Source organism: Patagioenas fasciata, chromosome 16 (genome assembly GCF_037038585.1).
Source record: "Patagioenas fasciata isolate bPatFas1 chromosome 16, bPatFas1.hap1, whole genome shotgun sequence".
NCBI lineage: Eukaryota > Metazoa > Chordata > Aves > Columbiformes > Columbidae > Patagioenas > Patagioenas fasciata.
In genome coordinates this window covers 15,622,501-15,649,974 of record NC_092535.1, presented here as the reverse complement: position 1 = coordinate 15,649,974, position 27,474 = coordinate 15,622,501, and the positions used below count along the sequence as shown (strand labels likewise).

Sequence of the window (27,474 nt, the reverse complement as noted above, 5' to 3'; positions counted from 1 at the left end):
CACTGGAACAGCCCCCAAGCCTGACAGTGTTCAAGAAGAGACTGGACAATGTCTTCAGACATGTAGTGTGAAGTGTGGGGTTGTCATATGCAGGGACAGAAGTTGTGCTTGATGATCCTTGTGGGTCCCTTCCAATTCAGGACATTCTGTGATTCCTGGGAAAGGCCTCACTGCAGCAAAGGGCTTGTCCCCTACTGCACCACAGCTGGGCAGCCCAGCTCAGAGGGTCAGGAGCCCTCCAAGGAGCTTGAGAGATCCATACAGACCACAGCCCTGTCCCACAACAATCTGTCACTCCTGTTCCTCTTATCTGCCCCTCAGCAGCGGTGTCTGTGCTCCCCCTGGTACCTCTAGGTCAGAGCAACCTCTTTCTTGTTAGCAGAAACCCTTTCTTAACACCCTATCCCAACTCCTGCCCTTCAACCACATGTGGAGCACAAACACTGCAAACAACTCCCCCAGTGTCCTGCTCCATCCTGCAGGAGAGCAAAGACTATGAGGTCCTGGACACCACAAAACCTTATGCTTACAGACATCTAAAGCCACGTTTCTCTCCTTTTAAGATCCATGGTGGGAGACAGGCCCGAAACTATTCCAAGGTCACACATGAAATGCAGGAACATTGTTGGTGGTAGAGGGAACTAACACTTAAAGGGTTAAACACATAGCAAGTGCCTAGCTTAGAGCTTTGTGTAACCTATTGTGTGAGAAACAGAATTTTGCTGAAGGGAGCACACTCTGCAAAGATAAGAGGCCCAGCAGCATCCTTGGGTGGACGAGATAACGAGAGTCTTCAGCACAAGGGAGGATGATGATCCACTTAAAACCACACCAGCAGTTTGAGCCCCGGCCAGCTCAGCATACTAGGCCAGAGGTGAAAATTCCACAGTGAAGAAGATGAGCAGCCTTCTTCCAAAGACCCCGGCCCACAACCCTCAGGTTGGCACTGCACGGGCACAACAGGGAGGAGCTGAAGGAGGAGACTATGGAAATGATTTCCTGAAATTCATTTTAAAAAGAACCATCTTTTCGGGGAAAGGTTATGAATATGTATAGGTGTCATGGTTTTGTTAAAAACAAGTTTCTCCTTTAGTGAATTTTCCTGTCAGCTAAAGTCTTCTTACTAACTGCACTTTACTGAAAGTTAGATACATGTTTTGGCAGACATAGCAATGGAATGCAAGGTCGCTGATAAGGGTGGATGCACATCCTGCAAGAGGGGCAAGGAGAAGCAGTGAATTGAAACTGACCAACTAAGTATTCCATCCCATTCACATGACACTTCATAGAAAAGTGGGAGATCATGAGGATCTCGTCCCTTTTCCCTATGGCAAACATTAGGAGAGGACCTTGTGCGTCGTCCCTGTGAACAGAGGCCTAGTGAGAGACTGAATCCAGCTCCGGTTGGCTGCAGAGTCCAATCCAGGACTTTGGGTGCTGGCTCTGCAGTTGCTGGGACTTTCAAGATTGGTTTTGTACATTTTGTATTATTTTCTCTATTTTATCAGTAGCATTAGTAAAACATTTTTAATTTTTCCAACTCTCTTCTCTCTGTCCTTCTTTCCCTCTCAATCACTTGCCCTTAGTGGGAAGGGAGGAGAGGGAGGGGCTAAAGGGGGAAAAAGGGGGGAATAGGGGGTTAACAAAACATCTGCCAGGGTTTATTGTCACCCCTCAATCAAACGTTCATAACAGGCATTCCTGGGATTACCGTGAATATGTAACATCTTGCTACATTTAAACACAATTCCTGTCACCAGGGTCTCCCGCGCTTGCCCGAGAAGCAGCGATCCCCGTGCGCCCGGCGCTGGATAAACACACCTTCTTTATAATCTCCTAGGCTGTCAAGTTTCTTCCCCGCATCAGTTGGTGTGCACTTGTAAGCACACCCTTGCCACAGCTGAAACCCAGCCACTCCGAGTGCTCTCTCACCTCTTGTCAAGGGCTTCCATGGTGTCAGACAAGAATAGACCACCAAAATGTGCTGACATGAACCATAGCACATTGTTCATCTAACTCTGAAACGACCCCAAGCCCCAGAGCTGCCCTCCTATGCTCTGAGGCCTTGCTGGTGGGCATGACACAACACCCAGGCTGCAGAGCTCCGTCCCCAACCCAGAGAAAAAAGAATCAGGACAGGAGACACAGTTTGCAACACACAGTTTTCAACACCCTGGCAGAAAAGCCCCTGGAAGCCCAATCTGCTGTGAAATATCTCAGGTCAGGAGCAGCATATAAGGAAAAGCAGAGAACATGCATCTCTGTGAAGGAGTACAGCCACACCTGTGAGCTGCCCTAGCATCACTGTCACAGCAGGGAAAAGGCACCAGCACACACCCCTTTGGACAACCCTGCTCCCCAACAGCAGGACCTCTGACAGATGTCACAGAGGATGACCGCATCTGAGATGTCTGCTTGCACCAGGGCATAGAACCAGAGCCTGAGCAGATACCACCACCCCGGGGATCACTTCAAGGGTTCTCTTGCAAGCCCCGGTATGACCCATTAAGGATCACAGGTTAGTTCAGGCTGGAAGGAACCTCAGGAGGTCTCTAGTTCAACCTCCTGCTCACAGCCAGGTCAGTGAGGGGATGAGACCAGGTTGCTCAGGACTTTTCTCAGTCTGGTCTTGAAAATCTCCCAGGATGGAAACCATACTTCCTACAAATAGGCACAATTAGCAGAACAAATTAATTCATTTCCTTTCTGGTGACTGCTCTAGATGATGAACAACAGGTTTATCTGTTTTCTAAATTTCTTATTTAGTTGGGATCTTAAAAAGCTTTTGGCCTACACGTGCCCTAGGGATGCTTGGTAAAAATCTGCCCACTCTGAGAGGACCAGAATCAAGCCAACACTTAGCAGCTTTCAAAAATCCCACCATCCAGATTTTAAAATAGCAAGCAACTGTAGCAGTGAAAGCTATTTTAGACTTGTCAGTGAGGCTCTGAGTTCTCCATTTTTTCCAGTACTGAGTGTAACTCCGTATGTCTTATAGAGGGTGTAGGTCAGTTCCACTCCCCAACAAGCCTGCCATTCAGCCTTTCCTTGGGGTCCACAGGGACCTAAAACTCTGCACACCCACTCCTCTTTTCTGCCTTCTGCTGAGGGACAGACAAGGACCTCAGGCTCCCACTCTGGAGAAGCCGGAAAGCAGAAAAGCCACAGAAACCTTAGCCACACACACACACACATTTCCTCCAGAAATGATCCCAACGTGCTGGCTGGAAGGAGGAATTTTTCAAGACAACTTTCATCCAGAGGACCTCTCTTTGTTGGCCTGCTTTGCTCCAGTAAAACAGTTCTTGCAATTGTTCTCCATGTATTAGTACGTACGTGCATATGGACATCTGTCTGCAGTCAGACCCCACCAAGCTAATTCAATCAGTTTTGACAGTAAGATCAGATGTCTCTATAACAGTGGTCTCTGTCAGAGTAAAGCCTCCAAGTTCAGGAAACCAAGCATCTGCACAGAGGACACGGGTCTGTGCATCGCCTCTCAGCGCACAGGGCAGGGCTGAACTTCCTGAGCAGCAGAGAGCAGCTGGGGACAGCTGATCTGTGCACACACCAGGGTACGTGCAGAGGAAACTGGCCACAAAACACATGCTGTAAGGCAACCAAGCTACACCTGCTCATCCAGCAAGAAGCACTGGGTGTTGGCACACCAGTGGTCCAGACCAGTGGCACAGAGGCTTAGAAATCAAGTATTTCTACAGTTACTACACACACAAGTCTCCAATTCTGCCACAATCTCACACCTGCCCTCTCACAAAACCACAGCAAAGCCAGCAAATGATCTGCTGTTTGGAAAGAGGATGGATACACTGTACGCAACAGGCCATCGAGGAGCATGGAGAAAAGCAGACCTGTCAGCACTTCATAAATACACATTTCTTTTAATCACAGAATTGGTTTAAAATAGTGGTGTTTCAAACAATATTGACATGTTTATTGCCTTTGTGGCTTCTCTGATTTCAAAATATTCCTGAAGTCCGTACAGGTATACACTGCAGGCCACCCAGCTGGAAAGCAGCTCTGCAGAAAAGGCACTGGGGGTCCTGTTGGACATCAGGTTGCCATCATCCTGCAAGAGCACGTTGTTGGCTCGTGTTCAAACAGCATCCTGGGCTGCATTGCAAGTGTCACACTACAAGAGAGACAGGGACATATTGGAGAGAGTCCCATGAAAGGCCATGGAGATGATGCAGGGACTGGAGCGTCTCTGCTGTGAGAGGCTGAGAGAGCCGGGACTGTTCACTGGAGCAGAGCAGGCTCAGGGAGATCCCGTCAGTGCGGAGACAGTGGAGGGAGGGTGCAGGCAGGACAGAGCCAGGCCCTTCCAGTGGTGCCCAGGGACAGGACCAGAGGCCCAGAACACAGGAGAGTCCCTCTGAACATCAGGAAACACTTTTTCACTGGGAGGGTGACCAAGCACTGCCACAAGTTGCCCAGAGAGGTGGTAGAGTCTCCATATGTGGAGACACTCAAAAGCCACCTGGACATGGTCCTGGGCAACTGGTTCTGGGTGGCCCTGATGGAGCAGGGGTTGGACAGGGTGACCTTCAGAGGTGCCTCCAACCTCAATCAGCCTGTGCGTCTGTGAATCATTTTACAGGAATTCCCTCAACCATAACAGAGAACTTATCTGTCCTCAACAACTGCTGAGGTATGGATTATTAATTACTTCCAGTGGCAAAATTGAGCCTTTAAGAAGAAACACCTGCTGCGTTTGTGCTAAAACTGCAAGTGATACACCAGAGCACTACAGAGACACAGCGGGTTGGGAGCTGCTCCCTTGGACCTTTCCCTGTCTCCTGGCATTGCCCAGGGCAGGCACTTAAGACACTCATGGCACTGCAGAAAGTATTTGCTCCACATTCACACAGGCGCACATTCAGTAGCACCCTTTCCACAGGCAGGTGGAAGGACCTCTTCTCTTCCAAATCTAACTGTTGCTTTAAACTCAGGAGGTGATCCCTCCTCTGGAATAAACCCAGGGCCACAAAGTCCTCCTCCATGCTGCAGTATGGGGTGAGGTTTGGAATGGACTGCAGTATTTATCAACATCTCAGCATAGGATGAAGTGTTCTTCTGTGCAGCAAGAGGCTGTTCATGTTGCACATTTCAAAATAGCAAATAGATTCTGTGAAGACAGAGATGGGAGAGAGAAGGGCAAGAAAGCAGAAAGCTGCTTTCAGTCCTCGGATACAGCTGTCAAAGCAGAGACAACTGGGTTGGGTGTCACCTGCAGTCCCCAGGAGCACCCCGCCACCAGGAACAGCTCTTGGGTCTGTGGATCTGCTCAACCCACAGGTGGAGAGAATGAACAGTTACCAGGGATCTCAAGTGCCACCCCAAGGGGCTCAAGGTGACACCATCCAAGCTCAATGCTGCGGCCAGAAGGCAGCCTGAAGCCTGTGCAGCTCTGATGGGTGCAGACTCCCAGCCACCGCTGAGAGAGGCACAAAGGGGACACCTGCATCCCACCTTACACGCTGGTGTTGTGAGCCACTGACTACTGGTAGTGCCAGATGTGCTGCAGTATCCAGACCTGCATAGAGTTAGGGCATAAGACAGGATATTTTTTCCACAAGTACACTTACAAGCAGGCAGAAACATCCAAAGATGATTGAAACATGATCCTGAAATATTTCAAAGCGTGTTATTCTCTTCTTTTGCAACTAGGAGAGAAATAAATCCAGAACCTGCCCTAGACCATGTGGACCATCCTCACATAGCCTGGGCTGTTTGTTCTGTGCCCTGCTAGGCTGGACTAATACCCTCCATGCTGCAGGACCCCTTCAAGGACTCCAGTGGCGTCATTCTCAGGCTCCACGAAGTCGTGTCCTCATGTGGTGTTCATAAACACCAGAAGGAACATGGTCAAGCACCCACCCTGGAAAGGACTTCCAACTTCTGTATGTCCCAGAGAGTGTCCCTTGGGAAAGCCAGGGAAGAACCGTCCCATTCCCTGTCTCTGCTGGACACCGTGTCACGCCTGGGCAGTGCCCGGCACCACACACACCCAGCTGAGACCAGTCAGCCCAGCAAGACCTGCAGTCGCACCGGTACAGAACTTGTCTAAAGGAGAAAAGCACCCGGGCGTCGTTTGGTAAAGTTTTTGGGAAGCCAGCCACAACTGTTGGGCATAGTGTCTTGCCTTGAGAAAAAAACACCTCGCTGCACGTAAGTGTTACAGTTGTAAAACGACTCGGCGCAGGCCCACCGTCCCCCACAGGGCGGGCAGAGCAGGCAGCTCCCGGCCGCTCCGCTCCGGGCCGCCCCCGCCGCCAGGTCGCAGCGCCCACCCCGCCGCGGCCCGGCCCGCTCCGTGCCCCCGCCGACCCGCTTGGCCAAGGCGCGGCGCAGCGGGCCCGGGGCGCCCCGCCCGCCCGGGGTGGCTTTTGAAAACAGGCGGCAATAGCGGAGCGCCCCTCAGCCGCCGGGCCCAGGGCCCTCCCGGCTGCAGGGGGCGGCGCGCAGCGGGCCCGGCCCCGCCGTCCCAGCCCCGGCAAGGCCCCGGCCCCGCTCGCCCGACCAAAGCGTTGCCTGTGGGGAAAATCAAAGGCGGCGATCCCGGGCGGGGAGGCGGCCCCTGGGCTGGGCAGTGCCCGGCCGCGCTCCTTACCTCCACGGCAGGGCCCGGCGGCCGGGGCCCGGCCAGGGCGCTGCTCCGAGCTGCAGCGGGGCTGCCCGGCCCGGCGTGCGCTGCGCAGACCGCGGTACGGCCGGGCCGCCGCCGCGGCGCCCGCACGGCCCTACCCGGCCCGGGGCTGCGAGCGCGGCCGCACCGGGCGGGGGGCTGAGCGGCGGGAGGTGCGCGTGTGTGAGTGCGCGCGAGTGTGTGCGCGGGGAGGGGGCGGCAATCGGCAGGTTGAAATGCAGGCACTTAATGAGCGCCGTCGCCATGGCAACCCGTGTGTTCCTCCACGCCGCAGTGTGCAATCCCGCCGCAGCATTTCGGGAGCTGCCTGGTGGGGAGGGGTCGCCACGGCAACGCCCGCGCCCCCAGCCCGGGCCGGCCGCCCCAAGGCCGCCACCGCCTGGCTCGACCCCCCTTCGCAGGGCAAGGGCTGGCGGACACGGAGCCGCCTGTCCCCACCTCGCTGAGAAGCCGGCATCTGGCGCTGGTCGCCTTAAGGCACACGTTGAGTTCCGGGGCCCCAGTGTCCCCCATCCTTGCCTTGCACAGGGGCTGCGAGTTGGCTGAAATGCAATTTTCCACTGTTTTCCTCTCTTGGGTTAGATGGGACAGGGGGCTTGAAAGCCAGAAGTTGCTTTTTCTCTGAGTCATTAATATTAACACCCTCAGAGAGCAATCGGACTACATCACTGGTGGTAACGTGTCCTCCTCGTTAACAGTCAAGAGGCCCCAGAGCCCAAACTGGTTCCCCAGCCTGACACAGGGAAAGCTTCTCTTGCTCAGCACTCGTACCACAGCATCAAAGAACAAACAGAAAAGTCACATGAAATCCCCAACATCGCTCAGAAGCAAAAGGATAGCATGAACTAGTTCTCTGGAGGAAATGCAGGACCTTCTCTCGTGCAGCGCTCAGTAGTTCTCTCTGCTCAAAAACCGGAGGAGTTTACATGTCCACCCTTTATTATCTTATGGCCACACAAGAAGTGTACATTTCAGACACACAGTGTCTGTCCCACTTACCCACAGGTGTCAGTGGAAGAACCCAACACTGGAAGCAGAAGGGCCAAAATGCAAGAAGCTGCTGAGAACTGTGCCCGGCGCGTTGGAGCAGCCGAGGGAGGCGAGCGCTGCTCAGCCCGCGGGACGGCTCCTGTGCACCGGCCCCGGCAGGGCCTGCTCCTGCTCGCTTAGGGAGCGCAGGAACAAGCTTTTTGTTTCTGGCATGAGTATCTGCCAGTTTTTTATCACCTTGAGTTGCATATTTTTTAAATACATTTAAAAAGATGAAGTCAAAGACTCTGATTAAGCAATCAGATCCTGAAAATCAGGAAGTACATAAGCAAAAGTATTTCCTTTGCTGCTGCTGCCTTCTTCCCCCTTTTCAAGTAAACTTTAAGTGGCACAGTATAGAAAAAGTTCTTCCCATATAAATCCTTTTATGCTGCAGTGGGAGGTTCAAATAGATTTGAATCAGAAGCAGAGTGAAACTCAGTCACTTGAAAAGCAACCCAGCATTCACCTTTCCTGTAAGTTCCCTGTTGTTGCTATGCCTGCCATAAAAAACAAACAACATTAATTCAGTATGATGAATTCTTGGGAAACAGCTACTTAAAGCAAAAACCAAAGAGGCATCCCTTGCTTCCCAGCAAGCCCTCTGGCTGATGTAATACTGCACCATTTCTCCCTCCTGTGCCTCTGCCCCACCTCGAGCACTGGGGACAGTTTTGGGGCCTCAGGACAGGAGGACATCAAACAACTGGCGTGTGTCCAGAGTAGGGTGACCAACATGGGGAAAGGTCTCGAGGGCAAGACTGACGAGGAGCAGCTGAGATCACTTGGTCTGTTCAGCCTGGAGAGGGCTGAGGGGTGACCTCACCACTGAGGGGTGACCTCACCACTGAGAGGTGACCTCACCACTGAGAGGTGCTCTCATCACAGTCTACACCTTCCTCGGGGGGGCAGCGGAGGGGAGGTGCTGACCTCCTCTCTCTGGGGTCCAGTGACAGGACACGAGGGAATGGAATGAAGCTGCATCAGGGGAAGTTCAGAGTGGACATTAGGAATAGGTTCTGCACTGGGAGGGTGGTTGGTCCCCAGAACAAGCTCCCTGGGGAAGTGGTCACAGCACCAAGGAGCATCTGGATGATCTCTTAGTCATATGGTGAAGTTTTAGGTAATCCTGTGAGGAGCAGGGAGTTGGACTTGATGATCCTTGTGTGTCCCTTCCAACTCGAGATATTTTGTGATTCTATTAACTTTTGTTTATTTAAATGTAGCTCTCAGTAATGCTTTTATTATTTAATTTATTCTGACATGGCTTACCAGACTCCACTATGCCATTAATACCACTAGACCTAACTAGTGCAGACTGCAACAGGGCTGTGCTTAACAAGAGATGCTCTGGGACATGTTAGGCCAGGATTGCCAGGACCCACCCCCACGCATTCTGCTGTTCAGAGGGTGGCAGCATCCACAGGTTGTTGTGCTTGCCGCTCCTGTCCTCACCCCCCGTCACAGCCGTTGCTCATCTGACCCAAAGCCTGATAAAGACCTTAAAAACCATGAATCACCAGGAGTAAGTCTGAACTAAGAACTGGCACCCATAGCTTTTATTCCCACTGGGCAAGTCACTGTAATTCCGTGTCTTAGTTTCACACTCTCCTGGGGGCTTTCGTGTGTGGAGTACTGCAAATCAATTCTGCTCTGGCTTGTCAAACATACATAGATGGCACCTAAATTATAGGAAATGGTGGATTATGCTTTCAGCTCACAGAAAACCATTTTTTTACTGCCAGCAAATAGACCCAGATGAGGCGAGCGGAGAGGCTCTTCCCAAACGCTCTCTCCTGTCTCCCCAGTCGCTGTCGGTGCTCACTCCGCGCCCGGGGGCTCATGCCAGACAGCTGAGCAGAGCAGGAGATGCCAGCCAGGGCGGCTGTTGCACCCGCCACTGCTGCCCAGGTGAACTGTGCAGCATCACTGCCACACCGCTGTGGTCACAATAGACAATTTTTGTGTTATTTTCCTGTCATGTCGGTGCTGACCAAGGATGTGGACAAGCAGAACAACAAACACCAATGCTGTGTAGGGGAAAGTTTTTAGCACTTTATCCATTTCCAGGAGCAACGCTGCTCTTTGGCTAGCAGACAGACCGCATGCAACTGTACGTTGTGACTACACCAAGCAGATGAGATGGGATCTATTTCACACCTACAGGCTTAACGGCACTAACTTTTCATAATCACATTTACAGGATAATTGTTTCAGGAGCTGCGCACACCAGTAATAAAATTTGCTCAAGTAATTCCCCCACAACTCCAACCACACGACAGCACTGGCTGCATCTTCCAACCCTTGCGTCACCTGCAGAGCTTTCCCTCCACTATTTTCAGTATTTTGGACTAAAATCACTGTACTTGGTTCTTGCCCAAAGGCAAAACATACGGGCAGATCTTAAGCTTTTGCATTTAAAATGAGTAAAATTACTAATTTTTAAAATGAAGTATTTGATATATTCTAAATTAGATCACAGAGTGATCTAAGCCACTTTCTGTGAACAAGAGGAAGAGGATGCAGCTCTTGAGTGAGAGAATCATCCAGAATCATGTCCAAAATTTGAGTATTAGCACGAACAGTTGTGAAGTACATCCTGAAACATACATTAGCTGTAGATATCTTCCTATTGACACTGCTGTTTCAGTGCAATGTATCACACCAACTGTTGTGATCCATTCCTTCCTATATAGCAGTGCACCTTTGTTCATCCAACCACCTTAGCTATGCAGAGATGTAGCTAAAAGTTTACAAACCACTTCAAAGCAGTTTATTTCAATTTTTTATTGGATTATGAAAAAAATGAAACTTCCCCTCCAATATCTACATAAGCATTTAGCAAAAATAATAATGCATGAAGCAGCTTTCAGAGCTAAGAGCCCACTTTCTGCTATTTGATTCTTTCCACCTCACCACAAAACAAAACGTGGAAAAAGGGCTGATCGCAGTATTAACAGATACCATTATGAGCCCAAGAAGAGATAGTTAAAATTCTTGAATCATTAACAGCTGCATCTATGCAAAACAATATTCCTATTACTTTTGCTTCTCACTTTTAAAGTAATGCATCCCTATTCACATTAAATAGACATTACAAAGTACACAAGAAACACAGCAAAGATGTGCTAATTGTGTCACAGGAACTTTACCTTCTGATCAACAAATAACATTTGAACTATGCATCTCTCAAATGATCACAGCATTGTGCATCATCCGAACATCAGATCAGCTAAACTGTTGGCATTTCCAGGCTTCTGAGCCAAATTCCTACTTTTCCAGATTTTGCTCTTTAAGTAATTGCTACATGGATGTTACAATGACAATCAGAACTAGATTTAAGTAGGAATTGGTAAATGTTAAAGTTATTTCATGTGTGAATAATAAATCCAGCAATCATGTTTTAAATGCCCCTCCCCATAGCTCATGCAAAGATGGTTACAACCTTATTTGGGACAGAGTAATCTCCCAATTGGAAATGGACCCTGAACCCACAAAATTTAGAGGTAGAAATGCTATAGCAGGCAAGAGGAGCATCACCTATTCTAGACACTCACTGTTTGACTTTAACCATAGTAAGGTGAGGTACTTATTTTAGTGTATGTCAGACACAAGTTGTGCTCTTCCTTACAGCAAGTCAACCTACTGTACCTGTTTTTTTCTTAGTGGTGTAATGTAAAAGGCTATTTCAAAGGGTGTTTTGTGACAGCACAGTTTAAATCCTCTTGTTCTTAGCTCATCTGCTTTTTCTTCAGCAATGATTCCTGAACACTTGGCAAAAGACAGGCCGGTGTATCTGCCTATTAAAGCATGTTGCATTCTTTTCCATGCTGGCACAAGGACTTGCTGAAGCAGAACCACTTGCACTGGACTCCAACAGTAGTAGTATCAGTTGCTGAAAATGCCATGTTGTGGATGTAAATTCCTTTCTGGGCCTCAGCATGGCGGAGGGAGTCAGCATCTCTATTCATCTGCCCCCTTCACAGCCTTTGGGAACAATCAAATTACCTTCCTTGCCAACTAGATGCTCAGCACCGTCCTCAAAGCCTACAGCACAACCTCGTTTCGTGCTGAGGACTGGAGGCCATCACCTACCTAGATCAAGAATGATCACATTTTGCAGCTTGCTTCCTCATCAGATCAGATGCATCAGGGACCAGTTCTTCAGTAAAACATGGGGCTAGAAGCCAAAGCATGGAAGAAAACACCTTTTGAGCTGTGAAAAAGACTTCTCTTCCATAACCTCCTGACACTGGCAGTGAAGGAGATTAAGTTCAAAGCACACAAATGACAGGTCACCCAGAAACTCTGAGCAAGAACAAATTTTGTTTAGTACCAGATGTCCCCACTTGTGCATGCTAGCCGGTATCACTGCTGTCAAAAGGAAATGGTACAATTCAGACTTTGTTTCAGGTCCAAAGCTTCAGCGGGCTTCACGAAGAGTGCACCGAGTCACCACCTACACAGCAGAAACTTTCCTACTACCTGCCAGGGATTATGCAAGACACACTAAGGGGAGCGTTTTCACCATCCAACTTTAAAGCAGATATTTTGCATTACATTAATCACTGACTTAAGGACAGAACTTGCAAGGAGGGAGCAACTTTGTTTAAATACAGGAAAATACACGCTCCAAATACAATCCCATTTTTTTTTTAACTGTTGAGCCGGGGTGTCCAACCCAGTTCCACCATGCGCCGTGTCAGCCTCACAGTTGCCTTCAAATAGCCAAATGTAATTCTAGGATTGTAAAAACGTAACTACTCCTGCATTTATAGTCCTAAAATCACATTCAGCCCTCAATGGCAACCACGAGGCTGATGTGGGCCCCAGCGAAAATGAGTTTGACACCTTGGCTGCAGAGCATTGATTTCCTATAAGACACACTTTAAGTGAAATCTGAAGTCCACGTTTGATGAGAAGGCATGCTTCCCTTTTGTCTTTTTAAGAACAACCTTATGTTGGTCATACCAAATGCAGAATAAGAGTCAGGATGTCTCATATTACTAATGCACATCCCTTAAACGATGGCTCCACACGTTAAAAACTAAGAGCAGCACCTGATGGTTTTGCCATCAATTCCTGCTGCTCCTTGCAGGCCAATGCAAAGCACATGCTACAGATGCAGAATGCAGGAAGCACACAAGTCTTCTACCATGTCGTAATGTCTTAAGACATTTATCCAAACCATGCTTTCGTAACACCTACAAGAGATCTCAGAAATAATCATGTTCGTGATCACAAATCCACATCAGATTGAGTCTTCCACTTCTACAAAAGATGGTGCTGACAGAGCTAGAGGGACCGGTCTTTGTGTTTTGTTGGTGGGTTGGTTATAAAGTTATCCCGAGCCTTGCACTCAACTGCACTGACTCAGTATCCACCACTCCTGAAATCCTACTGGCTTTTCAGAGGAAACAAATCCAGAAGGATGCAAGTCATGCCAAGGAATTCCTGGTTCATCTGCACAGGAAAGGGCCATTTCTCTTCTCCATAGGAGCCACTGGAGACACTGCACGCAGTTCCAGTAACAGAAAAATAGATCTTTGATATTTAAAGGAGTCACAGGCAAGTTGGTTTTATCCAATTTAAGCCCCACCCCCAAATAATTAGTAAATTAAGATTCTTCAAACATAACCATTGTCATAACAACCTAATTTCAGAATGCTAAGAATCCAGCTAGTAAAACCTTCATTACGCATTGCTGACTAAGACTGGGGTGCTAATGGCTACTCTAAGGACATTCTCATGCTGGCACTGGAAATCAGTTTTAGAAACAAGCTTTTGCTAATATGTACAAGCACGTGTAAAAAACGAATTAGAATCTTACCACAAAGACACACAAAGGTATTGAAAATATGCATAGACACCTTTTTACCTACTAAGCTACAAGCTCAGCTCTCGTTTTTGAGGAGTGTGACACGTACGTATTTTACTGAAGAGCCCCGGAGACCAAGGAAGAGGAACAGTTCTCCATGAAATCTGACCTACTCCATGATCAGAATCAATACGGTCAAGAGGGCACCATGTTTTTGTGTCAACAAGTTTAAGACGGGTAAATATTTCCACAAGTGTGCCTTATGGCTGTAAACTTGCATTAAAACTCTTCTCACAGTCTGACTTGTGTAGAAAGCCCCCAGGGCTCCTCCACATTTGAAATCCAATGTCGAGGTTTTACCTGCAGTGATCAGACTACAGCATATACTTTTTCCAGGCATTATTCTTTAATACACCTTAACTAAAACAGTTTCAATCTAAAACAAAACAAAAAACCCCCACAACCTTGTAATAAATTCATACAGGAGTCACCTCATTCCACATGCAGAGAATGAGTACTAAACGTGCTCTGAGGAAGTGTGGATTTAGTCATGCCCGAAATATCTGTAAAACTCCATGGTTATATGAACAATCATGGGGAAGTTTGGCTTGGCAGTTTAAATGCAACTGCTTTTCCACGCCTGGGATAGAAACAGCCCAGAGAAGCTACAGTCAAACAGCAACTGTAACCAGATCTTAGGGCAAGCCAAGCCATCTAACCCCTTCCATTCCAGTTCCATTAGGAATGTGAGCTTATCAGGCAAAACCAACTTGACTCAGCCTGGGTTCCCTTCTTGTACTAGCACAGCTACTGACACAACAGGGAAAAGCTCAAGCTTTCTAGGTGTGATCAGGAAATGCTACATGAGTATTAATTTTCAAGAGAACCGTTTAGACAACATACTGTGACACAGCGTGCTGGGGCAGTTGTCGCAAGCCCAAAAGCAAGTGCACTTCAAGAGTGCCCAAGTCTCTTACTAAAACAAAGCAGCTACTCCAGCAAAAGAGATAAATAGGATGAATTGTGATTTCCCCACCATGGAAGGGCAGATAAGGAATCCCATTACACTGCAATAAACACAAAGAGTTTGAGTCACCAATTTAATTTTATACAAGTCAAACTACATGTTGTATAAAGAGTACAAGGCAGTTCTAACGTTTGCTATTGCATGTTACAAAAGTCAATTTAGCTATAAAGGGGAATTTTTGGGATGAATCCTATTCCACAATTTAAGTGAATTGGCAACTGTGGTTTAGCTAAGACTTTGTTAAGACTAGAACTCTAGCTCAAAGAGATAACATTTCCAATGAAGTTCAGACTCGCACACAATAGGAATATAGTTCTAGTCTGAAGCAAAATGTTAACATAAATGAGGGAAGACATTTTTATTTACCTAGTTTTCATATCCAATAGGTATTCAGAGGCTGACAAACCATACAACATACTAGTGACTTGGACCACATCCAAGAGACATGTTAGTGTGTGACAACTGAGTGACACTCCATACTCAGGCAAAAAAAAAGTCTGAAAGCTTTCTTTCAAGTTTGAAACACAGGATTCTTCAGCAATACTGTACGATACAGTTTCCAGACTACCTTTATTACCTTTAATACAGTCACAGTATGGGGGGGGAATGTTCTTTTGGCAAGTTAAGATACAAATGCTCCAACTTGAGTTTATTGCTGGTCTAAGATCTTCCTAGTATTGTTACCAGTCTATACAGTTTGCAGCCTGCTTCCACAAACTAAAATAAACCAGAGAATTATGTGACCTGCTCAGCAAGGCAATCCTGCCTTTGGTAGCAAGCTGTAACCTATTAAGCTAATGATACCCATAGTTCTAAAACCACGAAAAAATAGGAAAAAATGATACTTCCAAAAAAGCCCAGATTTAAGCCTGTTTATATTGTTTATTTTTAATATAAAAACCACTGTGCACTTCAGAGGAGTTCAAGTTACTCCTGCAGAAATGCTACAAAATGAAACTTTTAGCTGAATTTCTACAAAAGGGGGACTTTTCCTGCTTTGTACCACCATCTGATCTCATATTTTCAAATTTGGGATACAAATTAAGCCTCTATGCTTCATTTCTTAGTTCTTAGGCCATTCACTCCTGCAAGAGAAAAAACCAACTTCTGAAGTACTAACGTAACACTAATGGCCTGACAAGTAGGAAAATGTTCTGTAATAGTGTGCAATGTAAGAGGAGAGTTCTAGTCTTAATCTCTTGAACTAGATCTTGATCGTGAGCGAGATTTTGAACGAGACCTGGAGCGGGACCTTGATGCAGCTCTCTTGGGTGGTGACTCTGAACGAGCCTTGGCAGATGGCTGCTGCTGCGGAGAATTGGAACGAGACCTACTCCTTGACCTGGACTTAGACTTAGCATCTCCTTTACCATTTTCTTTTGGAGATCGAGACCTGGACCTGGATCTGGACCGAGACTTCTCAGACTTCTCCTTGGATCTGCTGTGAGAGCGTGAACCCCTGTCAGACTTGGGTTTTGATTTGCTCTTTGATCTAGACTTCCTGCTTTTAGATCTGGAGCGTGAGCGGTCTTTGCTTCGTGACCTGGATTTAGATCTTTTAAAAAGAGACACAGTTTATTCTGCATGAACTGAAGTGCACTTATAGCAGTTATAAACTGCTACCAATAAGTAGCAGTTCCTGTACTAACAGAAAACAATGTATTACTTACCGCGAACGGCTTTTGGAAACACTACGGGACCTGCTGCGGCTGCTCCTGCTTCTACGACTTCTGCTTCTAGACCGTCTCCTAGATCGTGACCTAGAAACATTTAAAATGTAATTTGTCCCTTAGTTTTTGTCTGGTATGCCCTGCTATGCTATCTATTAGAGAAAAGCTAAAAAGAACTTCTCAAAAACAAGTATGGCCACATAAGATGAAGTATTAATCAACTAAGATTTGATATACTGTCAATGAATCATACCTGAGGTTTCACATGTAAAAAACTCTTAAACCAGACTTAGCTGTATTACATAATTCCTTCTATATTCTCAGGCATCATCCTATTCCTAAAATACCAACTAAAGTTAACTACTGCAGGTACCATTTCATCACGTAAGTAGTTTTGATGCAGTGACTGGCGTGCCCCCGCAGTTACCTTGACCTGCTCCCAGAGTAGGATCGCCTGTGGCTTGACCGTGGCTTGTCTTCAACCAGCCTGATCTTCCTGCCGTTGATCTCTGTGCCATCCAGTTTGTCCAGAGCACGCTTCATGTCCGAGTAAGATCGGAACTCAATCACTCCTTCATTTGTACGTTCTTTGTGAGCATCTGCATAGGTTACCTCCCCAGCTTGCCTCATGAAATCCTTTAGGGAGCATATGCAAAATTACATAACCATTCCACATGCTTATGCTCTACAAGTACTTTAGCTTAAGACAAGTCTGAGCAGATGCAAGAAGCATTAACTGTGTGTAAACAAATCATGCACAAATACTTCTCCATTACTTCTACCTAAATCAAATGAACATTGATATTAAAGGCAGCTATTCCTTCCTGCTAGTCACAACAAGCTCTATGATAGAATATGAATACATACTTTCAAATCCTGCCAACTACAGCGACTGGAAAGGTTTTCAACAATCAGTCTGAACTCTGTACGAACAGGCGGTCCGTATTTATCTCTTCCAGATTGTCTCCGACTGCTATATCCGCCACCACCCCCACCTTTATTGTACAAAGAAATAAAGTTAGATTGTCTCCTAGCATGAAGAAAACTAAATGTTCTGAAAAAGTTAGTTAAACAGTTATATTTACTGGAGTAGGACTTTATTGTTCTAAGCCTCCAATAAACTTTGTAATTTTGCCATAATCTATATTAATGGCAAATCAAACAGACTAAAATCCTACAAGTTTGTCCTCCTAAGATCTGTTAGAGAGTGACTGCTCCTTATTAGATTCACCTTGCTAAGTTTTATTTTACAGAACATTGTAAAATATAAAACTTAACTGATTACATGCATTTCTACATTTTTACAAAAACGTTTACTAGTTACACTAAGTACTTACATCACAGCATGAGGTTTTTGGTGGTGGTTTGGCCACAAAACACGCAAGGTAACAGTCACCTAGTTCAGTTTAACCAGTTTTGTCTAACCCTTGGGATCCTCACCATCACCCTGCGTCTAATGGCAAAAGGCTGCTGTCGTCATGGCTTCCGGTAAGGTCAGCCAAAGGGTCATAGGGCAAGGGTCACACAATGTATGGAAAAGCCATGGCCAATCAGGAAAGGCAGTCATCTTAGCCTCAGTGGACACAGCCTCAGCCCCACTGGTCACTTTTAAATTGAAACATCAAGGACTTGTTAAAAAGTTTGAATTGAACATGCAACAATTTTAAACAACATACATTTGATTCTTTTTTAAACAGACCGATACCACCCCCCACCCCCAAATACCAAGCTTCCAGAGATTACAGAAAGATGAACCTTAGTACTTTTAATTATAGTACTAGGCCAGTTAAAGTCTGTACATCTCAGTTCAATAAGCTATATAAGTTAGCTGAACACAAATATCTACAAAATCCCCCACTTAGTACAACAGATTTCTGCTTGAAAACCTCCCCCCTTCTAAATTGTCAACTGCAACAATCACATTAAAGTTTACAGTTGAATGCTTCTGTCCCGATTATGCAATGGTATTTATCCATTAACATCAGTGATACAACATCACTGTTTCATCTAAATGCTCCCAAGAACATCAAAGCCCTTCAGTTAGCAGAGCACGTCGTTTCTATTTAACAAACCCTTTCTAGAAGGCCACAATTTTGTAGCCAGAATTGCTTCACGTATTTACCCTCCTGAATTTCTTAGGGATACCTGGCACCGGGCCAAACGCCCGGAGCACTGGGACGGCAGATCGCTCGCTCCCAGCCGTGCACCAGGTATCCCCACTACCGTGCAGACAGCCCCCCCATCCGCGAACCACCCCGGCTCTGCCCCGCAGCACGGCCGAGCCGCCCCCCCGCCGCCAGCCCCGCGCCCGCAGCGGCCCCATAACCGTAACCGCGCCGCCAGCCGGGCCCGCACTCACTGCGGCTGCTGTAGCTGTACCCGTCCCTGTCGCGGCGGGGCCCGCGGGCGTGTTCCACGATCACGCGCTCCCCGCACAGATCTTTGCCGTTCAGCTCGTAAACGGCATCGTCGGCGTCTCGGGAGTCCTCGAACTCCACGAAGCCGTAACTGGGGGAATAAGAGAGGCCGCGTCAGGTGCCGGCCCGGCCCACCCGCGGCTTCCGGGAAAGCGGGGCCGCGCAAGCCGAGCGGGACAATGGGAGCGGCCCCGCCGCAGCGCCCCCGCGGCCGCCGCCATCTTGAGCTGCGCGCCACGCGGCAGCGCGGGCGGGAGCCGCCGACAACATGGGGGAGACGCAGCGAGGGGGCGGCGGGGGCGGTCCGGGCAGCCCTGCGGGCGGCACAGTCGGGGCTGAGGGGGCGTCCGCCGGGCGGTGCCGGCCCTTGGGCCGCGGACGGCGCTCACCCGTTTTTGAGGTCGACCTCGAGCAGGCGGCCATAGCCACTGAAGAAGCGCTGGATGTCCTTCTCCCGGACGTGATAGCTCAGACGGCCGATATAGACGCGCGGCATGTCCGCGGCGGAGGGGGCGGGAGGAGGAAGACGGAGGGAGGGAGAAAGAGAGGGAGAGAGAAAGAGGGAGAAAGAGGGAGAAAGAGAGAGAAATAGAGAGGCAGCGAGAGGGGTGCGCAGAGCGACACTACAGACCCGCAGCCTGCCCGCCGCGGCCTGCTCCGCAGCACAATGGCGCCCGCTGCCCGCCGCCGCTTTTATAGCGGGGGGCGGAGCCCGCTGCGGACGTTACGGCGCAGGCCAGAACAGGAAGGGGAGCGCAGCGTAGACGTCATCACGCTCCCGCGAGCAGGGCAGGGCAGGGCGGGGCGGGGCGGGGCGGGAGGGAGGCGGGCGGGGTGGTCACGCGCGGGCGTCGTGCACGCGCTGAGCCCCAGCGCGCTCCGCGAAGGGGGAGGGGTGTGCTGCTCTGCGCACGCGCAGCGGCGCCTCCTGTGGGCGCGGCCGAGCGGGCCCGGGCCCGGGCCTGGGCTTCCCGCGGGGTCTGCCGGGAGCAGCGCGGGGTGCGGGGACCCTTTCGTCGCTGCAGAGGTGGCCGCAGGCCGGGCGGCTGGTCTGGCTTTGTTAGTCAGCTCCGACCGGGTCGCTTCACCCATATCTGCGTGACGGCTGCGTGGGCCCGGGCTCTGGTGGGACGGCGCGCGGCCTGGCTGGTGGCACCGCGTGTGTCGTGACTGGGTCGGTCACGGCACAGCCCCGGGGTCGGGCAGCTCCAGCTCGGGAAGGTCGGTCAGGCCGGGAAGCCCAGAGACTTCTGGCTATGGGGTTGCTGTCTAGACACCGTCGTAATAGAGCAGTCCCTAACACCAGCCCGAAGTTACCAAGTTCTGTGTCCTGGTTTCCCTTTAATATGTGTTCTGAATTAGAAAAATCCTGCCAATACATAATAAAACCGCTGTTTCTGTCTGCTGGGTTTTACATTATAAGACTATTTTGTAGTTTATCCTACCGTATTTGATAGAAACTATCAATGTATATGATATTCAAATACATATGTTAATGTATACAATATAAATAATTTAAGGTGAAAAGGCCCTGTTTACTCCTCTTGGATTTTTCCCAGCTGCATGAAAAGCAGTTCACGTTCACCTAATGCTTCACCACCACGAGCGTCATGGCAGTAGCGCTGCCCACCAAAGACATCTCAGTTGGCCTCAGTTCTCAGGATGTTACCTCGAGTTAATCTGTAACAAAGCAACTGCTGAGTTTCAGTTAAAGAGGCGGGGGAAATGCCTTAAGTCTCATTTTTTTCTCATTTAATAAAAGCTTTATTCACATAGTACAACAGACAATGGATGACCTCTTCCATTATAGGGGGCAGTACTTGGAAGATTTCATGAGTTCATTGAGTGTTTTCTGTCTGCTTTATAAAGACTTCAGCAGATAAGTCACTAACTTAAAGGCCTGCTGTAGTTTTTTCATACAATATTGCTGGGACACATTTTGATTTGTGGGTAAATTTAGCCATTAGCCAGGCTGTAGTGTTCATCAGCTCTATGTGGAGAGTTCAAAAAGGTTTTATTCAGTCCTGAATAGCCCAGCACAGGGGAAAACAGCACAAGATACGCTGTACCTTGCCCTGACCCTACTGAAATAAAAGCTCTTCTGGAAGAGCTGGGATGTATCTCACACTCATGGTCTTTAACTTTGTGCTGTTCCGTTTGGAGAACAAACCCTGAACCACCAAGTAATTTCTCAGAAACAGGTAACTGAGAAAAGTATTATAGCTATTTACTCCTAGAATGTAACAGTGTCTCAGCCTCTCACATGGACAGCAGCCTTGAGAACTAAAGGGTGGCTTCTCCTACCAAACGCTTGTAAAAAAATCCACTGGTTCAAGTTGTCTGTGTCTTCTTTGACATAACTGCAGGCTATAATGTCTGATCATGAAGGTCCTCTCCCCACTACAGCTGTATGCTGTCATCTTCCACTCCTGTTCTCATAAGAAGATTATGACTCATGGGCCCAAATTTTAAAAACCTTGGATATGAGCATTCATCTCAGATTGTCTGTGCTGGCACTTGAGGAATAGGAGAACTGTATGCTAAGACTCACTGGAAACAGCCCAAGGAGTTCTTGCTAAAACATCCTGTGTTCGGTTGAAGGTAGTGTGTAAGCTTGTGCTGAAGTTCAAGGATAAGAAAGAAAGCTAAGCCTGTTCTTAAGGCCTTCCCTGGAAGTGGATGCTCTTCAGGATCATAGCCTTAAATAACCGCCTTTCCTGAAAGATCTACACTTCTGTGTTTTGCTCACAGCCCATAAAAGCTGCTTGCTTGTAGGTGATAACAGTAATTTCAATATCTCTGCCTCTTAGTGTAAGGAATTTCTTTCCCCTTTGGTCATGGAGGCAGCCCAGAAATCAATTTAGGCAGGCGGTAAGCTCCACACAGGCATTATTCTAACCATAACTGTTTAGTGGAGAAATAACTAGAAATGGGGTTTATTCTAAATTATTGAGCACTTCAGCAACATTTAATAAACTGCAGGTTCAATGTACCAGCTGGGGATATTATCACCATAAGACCACAAAAGACTGATGACCCATAGTGTGCCTGCACTCACCCTCAAAAAGAGGCCTCTTTCACTCAAAGGTACCCAGAAGAAATAATTGCTTGCCAGGGGAAAGAGGGGGGTCAAGGGCTCTCTCAAGGATATATCCAGAAGAAAATCACTCACCAAGGAGCAGGTGAGGGCTCAATCCCAGGAAGTCTCCTTAGACAGCATCCCTGATCTCAGGGCAGGGCTCTGATCACAGTCCCGCTGCTCCGAGAAGACACTCCAAGCGGGTCTTTAGTGGGGGTTGTATTTTTTATAGCCTTTTTTTAATAACCTGTTCAGATCCAGCTGTGGTCATTACGAGCTGGTCCAGAAGCTTCTCTGGGCCTGGGTACCTCCTTGGATTAGGACCCTGTCTGTTAACCTGGGGTCCTTGCCCTGCCTGCTCCCCAAGCCAGGCAGAGGTGAACGTGAGGAGTCACCATGTCCAGGGGTGGGGGTACATGACTGCTGGCCAAGGTGCATAGGACATGTACAGTGGGGCACAAAAAGTGCTAAAGAGCCATTGACTGCCATATTGAAAGCTCCAGATCTCATTGGAGATTGTACAACTACCACACAATCCACCCTGTGATGGCAGTCGTGATCCGCCTGGTTACTTTGCAGCGGTGGTGTGGCCACCTCCAAAGTTGAAAGGGGGCACAGTGTTAGTGAGTTTTAATGCTCTGTATGAACCATCACACCTGAAGTGTCTTTTAGCTGGTATGAATTGTCATTATTAATCAACATGCCAATAACCAATCAACAGTAGAAATAATGCATTTTACAACAATTACAATTGTAGTTATTAGCAAAGATGGGAGGGGGCTGGCTAGTGTGCTGGATCGGCCGAGATATGGTTAATTTCTACACAGCCAGGACAGCTGGCCCAAAACCAGCCAAAGAGGATGATTGGTACCACATAAGGTCATGCCCAGTTACAAAGGGGGCTGGCCAGGGAGGCAGTCTGGCTCTCTCTTGCTCTCTCACTCTTGCTACCAGGATCAGGGCAGTGGGGATGCTTTTGGTTTTCTCTGGACCACGTGGTTTGGTGCGTGGGGCAGTTTCTGCGTGGGCTGTGACCAGGAGCCCACTTGCTGCTTTGGAGGGGGGTGAGCTGCTGAGGGGGGGCACCCTGTGGTGGTTGTGCTGTGTGTTCACTGCTTTGCAGGTTCTTTCATTATTGTGGTTGATACTGTTTCTTCATTTTTCTTCGCTGTTCCATTAAAGAGTTCTTATCCCAATCCATGACTTTTGCCTTTGTTTTCTGATTCTCCTACCCATCCCAGTGAGGGTGGGTGAGTGGCACATGGGTTTAGCTGCCAGCTGGCAGGGCCTGGGGCTGAACTACAGCAGATGGCCCTCCTGGTGAGGTAAACCCAAATGCATTGAAAGTTTTTCCACCAGTTAGCCTCAGTCCAGCAACAATTGCCTCTGAGTCCTTTGTTATTTTCTTTGTCTCGTTGATTTGTTCTTGTAGTGGCACCAAGATGTTCAGGGTATAGACGCAGCAGTTGCCTACTGATAGATTCAGCTTCCTGCATACATATTTTTCCTTCGATAGTATCAAGTCCAATATGGCCTGGTTTTGGATAGTCCTTTTGTTCTCATGTAGCTGATGATTTAGGAAGCCCATGCAATGTCATGCATAGAGTTCATTAGTGTTTCCAGTTGCAGGTTCACCCCCTGGATGGCCTGTTGTTTTTGCCCTGGTGTGAACCTCATTCCAAAGACTGACTCTAACCCCACCCCATCCCAGCTGCAGCCTTTTGCTTATCCGTACATCGCTTGGTCCACCAGTGGGAGCAGCAGAATTTTCCATCTTACTCTTGTCCTGCAAGAGAACACGAAGATGGGCCTCGATCCCTTGGAACCACGTTTTGGGTTAGAAGTCCGGAATTATCTACCGGACACTAATGCAGTGGGTTTTCCCGTTTTCATTGAGGGCCTCCCAAGCGTACAAGCCTCTAGGTGTTTCTGGGGTCATTGGCACAATACCAGTGGAAGGTAGTTTCACCATGACGGGCTGTCCCACATGTGTTTTTAGTGGAGGCTTGTCCTTTCCTATGTTTGCTATAGAGTCATTGTCTGTTGTGGCCTCTTGGGGCAAAATGCCCTGATTTTGGAGCTTCCATAACTCCCCCGGTGGTTATTGACAATGAGGAGTGCTTGTGTTAGCCATGTGTCTCAGTTGGGTCACAGGATGTCAGTATGGTTTTTAATCACACCATGAGTCCACTCAGTGATCCCATTGGCTTGGGAGTAATATGATGTATGGAACACCCACTTAATACCTTCCTCTCAAGCTCAGTCTTGAACCACTGCAGCTGTAAAGTGTGCCTGTTATCTCTTTGAGTATTTTCAGGGCTGGATAAAACACTGAACTACTCACACAACACTCACACTAGTTGGTTTCCTTCAATGAGGTGGATTAGATCCAGAACCCTTCCAACAGGGAAAAATAAATTCTTCATGAAAAAAGCACTGTCCACACATCCTCTGAGCACTGAGACCTCAGCTGGTGTTCGTATCACTGCCTTTTCTTGGGGAGAATATCCCCACACAATGCCCTAGAAATGGATGAAAAACAGTCTTTTCAGCTAAGGGCCATATGGAGCATGAATGAGCATAGGCAGTCCGGGCACTTTCTGGCCTGTTTTTATGCAAGCAGAGAACGGAGCCTGTCCTGCACAGTGGGGTGTCAAGCAGTAGCAAACAAAAGCAAATGAGTGAGTCAATTGTCCTGTAATGAGACAATCAGACAAACTCACTCCCAAACCCAACATCAGGTTGGAAAAAATTGCCAAATGAGTAAGCAACAAAGCGACACAGAAGAGAGAGGGGTCAGGAAAGGGACAAATGGCACTAGGAATTATTTTGGTGGGTCAAGGGACTATCTAGGAGGTGAAAGGAGAGACAGTTGCCTGGTGCTGTTTCTGCTTGGTCTGACTCATGACTAGCAAAACCACATCTGCTGATGAGGTGAGCAGAGACACCTGGGCCAGAGGTGCTGGGGAGCCCTCCAGTTCTGGACCAGCAGAACAACTCTCCACCATGCATGGGCTGTGCGCATCCAGTGACTAAGTAGCCATGCGGGTGTCTCCACATGTGCAGCGCCTGTTTCTCCAATGAAGTATCAGTGCCTGCATACCATTTGCTCTTTAGAAGTGTACAGAGAATGTTGACCATGTAGGGGGTTTCACATTAGGATCTTGCAGCCGTGTTTTGTTTTTCTGTTCCTATACCTGAAGAGGGATGAAGGGTCTTCAAGGTGCCTTCTAACTGGGTGCTTTGCTCTGTGTCCCCTGCCAGTGCCCTCTCAAGCCATTTTCAAATCCTTGATACTCACACCCCTGCCTTTTATTCACTGTTTGTCCCACAGAATCAGTTACCTGTTTTTCACTTTGTTTCTTCTTCCTCTAGCCTTCTCCCACCTTGAGGGGATTTATGGTTCCTGGTGCCTAGAAGAAGCACATGCAGCAGCAGGTTCAGCCTTTGAATCAACAGAATTTCCCACACAGGAGGATGTTTGTTCCTTACCCCTGGGGACCCAGGATAAATATCTCAAATGCATTTGGTTTATGGCCTGATCCACCAAATCTGCTGGCACTGTAGAACTGGAAATAGCAACTCTGTAGTTCAAACCTTCAGTGCTTTTTCCTGGCCATTTAAGACAAAGAGAAAAATAGAGAAAGATAAGTATTACAGTCTTTTCATACCATTTCCACAGTGGAAGGTGGGAGGAGCATCATAAGAAGAAATTGCGATTAGTCTTTTTTCCTCCAAGTGCAAAAAGTCTCTGACCTCTTGGTACACAGGCTTGAAGTCTGTATTTAATCATAATCTGTGAGATAAGAAGCAGAACTCTGGCACGTGGGTCTTTATTGTTAGTCCAATAAAAAGTATGACATAGTAATTTGTCTGTCTTGTTGAGGGCTAATACTTGGCTAGTGGGTATCAGAGGAACCCTTTGGTGTGAAATTCATGTTCTTCCTCCAGTCTTGCCAGCAGTGGGCATGGCCATATGCGAGTATCTCATGAAAACAGTATAAAATATACATATCATGAATTTGTTATGCACCAGCTGTTTGTTGCAAGACTGGCATCTCATGATGCTGCTGTCAAGTGTCTGTTTCTTTCACACTTCCCTCTCCCATCGTCTTGTCTTTTTCACATCTCTTTGACAGAACCTGGTTCTGAATCTGGGTGCTGCTCAAGAGGCAAGATGAACAGGCTGGCAGACTGGCATGTTTTCTCACATTTTCCCGTAGATCCTTTGTGAGAATCCCATAGGCACCGACTATGAAGGGCAAGTCTGGATTCACATGCAAAACGGGTAATTCAGTTCAGGCCTTTAGCAAGTGTGTCTGGGTACTTCGATTGTTGGACATTTTGCTGCTGTGATCATACCCATCATCAGTGGGTATTTCACTGCGGATGTACCTGCATCTTCATTTTGTTTGTAGGGATCAGAGGCTTAGGGACAGCAGAGAGCTTGAGGGGTCCCTGTGGCTGTCTGGCAGGCCCTACCTATGAGGGTCCCTTCTCACACATGGCTCCTCCTCCCCAAAATTCAGGGTCAAGGAGCATTGCAGGGGATAAAGTTCTCTTTCACAGGGTGGGAGGAAGAAAGCAAACTGACAAAGAGGTGCTGTCTCAGAGACAGGTCACTGCAAATCAGCATGCTTTAAATTGATGATTTACTATGGATTTTTAGACCTCCAGCTGCACCAACCTGTTAAAACATGAGACCTCCAAAATCTGCCATCTTCCAGTCACGGCACAAACTAAAAACCAACTCTAAGTAAGCCAAGGCATGGCAGACGTTAACACCTCCCAGGAGCTGTTCTTCAAGCAACTCATTCATCTGCTGTGCCTTAGCAACTCCTTTGGAGCCACTACGCTATGTCAGCCCAGCCACTGACTCATGAACATCAGTCTGGGCTTCAGACCAAAGCAGTGCCTCCTGACACATATGGAGAGAACTGCTGAACTGACCACGACTGTTTCTGTGCGCTAGTGGCTGGGATGTGACTTTTTTTCTACTGTTTGTTCATTTATGATCTGTTTTGGTATTTTTGTGATAAGCAAATGAATGTCTTTATATGCCTTTTGAGTCCCCTCTGGGCACAGTCTTTGAAGCACCCACTTCAGCACCCAGTGAAGCACAGATGCACGTGGGCTTTAGTACACAAGGAGACTGAGGGCAGAGCTCATGGGGCTGCAGGTTCCTCAGCAGGAGCAGGAGGGGCAGGGCTGAGCTCTTCTCTGTGACAGTGACAGAACCCAGGGAATGGCAGAAGATGTGCCAGGGAGGGTCAGTGGGACATGAGGAAAAGGTTCTTCACCCAGAGGTGCTGGACACTGAACAGGCTCCCAGGGAGGTGTCACGGCCCAACCTGACAGTGTTCAAGAGGAGACTGGACAACGTCCTCAGACACACGGGGTGACCTGTGGGGTGTCCTGTGCAGGGACAGCAGTTGGACTCCATGAGCCTTGTGGGTCCTTCCAACTCAGGACATTCTATGATTTAGTTACTTTCAGTCTCTTGCTCTCTCTTCTGCAAATGGGTTTCATTCCTCCATGGACTCTCCATCTGAGCAGGGGCAGCCAGCATGGATCTGAATTGGTGTTTGTACAGCTAGGACTTACACATACAGGGAGAAGTGGATATCCTTGGGCTGTGAAAGTCTTTGTTTTTTGCCCCAGTAGCACTGGCTGATGTTACGTGTATCTCCCACATGGTCATAGATTCCAGCAAAAACTCCCTCTCCACTCCAGGTGAAGGTCCTGCCTGCACCTGAGGAAGGTCACA

The 27,474-nt window shown here is 48.1% G+C and overlaps 2 protein-coding genes across 4 annotated transcripts in view; both read right to left on the bottom strand.

Moving 5' to 3' along the window:
• L3MBTL1 (L3MBTL histone methyl-lysine binding protein 1) overlaps positions 1 to 6,832 on the bottom strand; it is a 32,286-nt gene extending 25,454 nt beyond the window's left edge. For 2 of the 3 annotated variants that reach the window (XM_065849819.2, XM_065849820.2), the window contains exon 1: positions 6,632 to 6,831. The gene's annotated coding sequence lies outside the window, so the exon portion shown is untranslated. Of the gene's footprint in view, positions 1 to 6,631 lie in introns of all 3 variants that reach the window. The other variant, XM_071815505.1, reaches the window with a different exon arrangement.
• A 7,768-nt stretch (positions 6,833 to 14,600) lies between these two features.
• Positions 14,601 to 19,319, bottom strand: SRSF6 (serine and arginine rich splicing factor 6). The gene is made up of 6 exons (XM_065850176.2): positions 19,018 to 19,319; positions 18,571 to 18,719; positions 17,079 to 17,206; positions 16,639 to 16,847; positions 16,212 to 16,301; positions 14,601 to 16,096 (listed from the first exon to the last, which is right to left on the bottom strand). Exons 1-6 carry the CDS (start codon positions 19,122 to 19,124, stop codon positions 15,733 to 15,735), a joined length of 1,047 nt encoding a protein of 348 aa, XP_065706248.1. The 5' UTR covers positions 19,125 to 19,319; the 3' UTR covers positions 14,601 to 15,732.
• Positions 19,320 to 27,474: the final 8,155 nt, after the last annotated feature.

Excerpts from the sequence above, each read along its gene's own strand:
- SRSF6 (XM_065850176.2), bottom strand. The coding sequence starts at position 19,124 with ATGCCGCGCGTCTATATCGGCCGTCTGAGCTATCACGTCCGGGAGAAG. Across the intron at positions 17,207-18,570 it reads GTACAGCTACAGCAGCCGCA|GTGGGGGTGGTGGCGGATAT; the intron begins GTGAGTGCGGGC and ends TGTACAATAAAG. Across the intron at positions 16,097-16,211 it reads GTTTCCAAAAGCCGTTCGCG|ATCTAAATCCAGGTCACGAA; the intron begins GTAAGTAATACA and ends TCTTTTTAAAAG.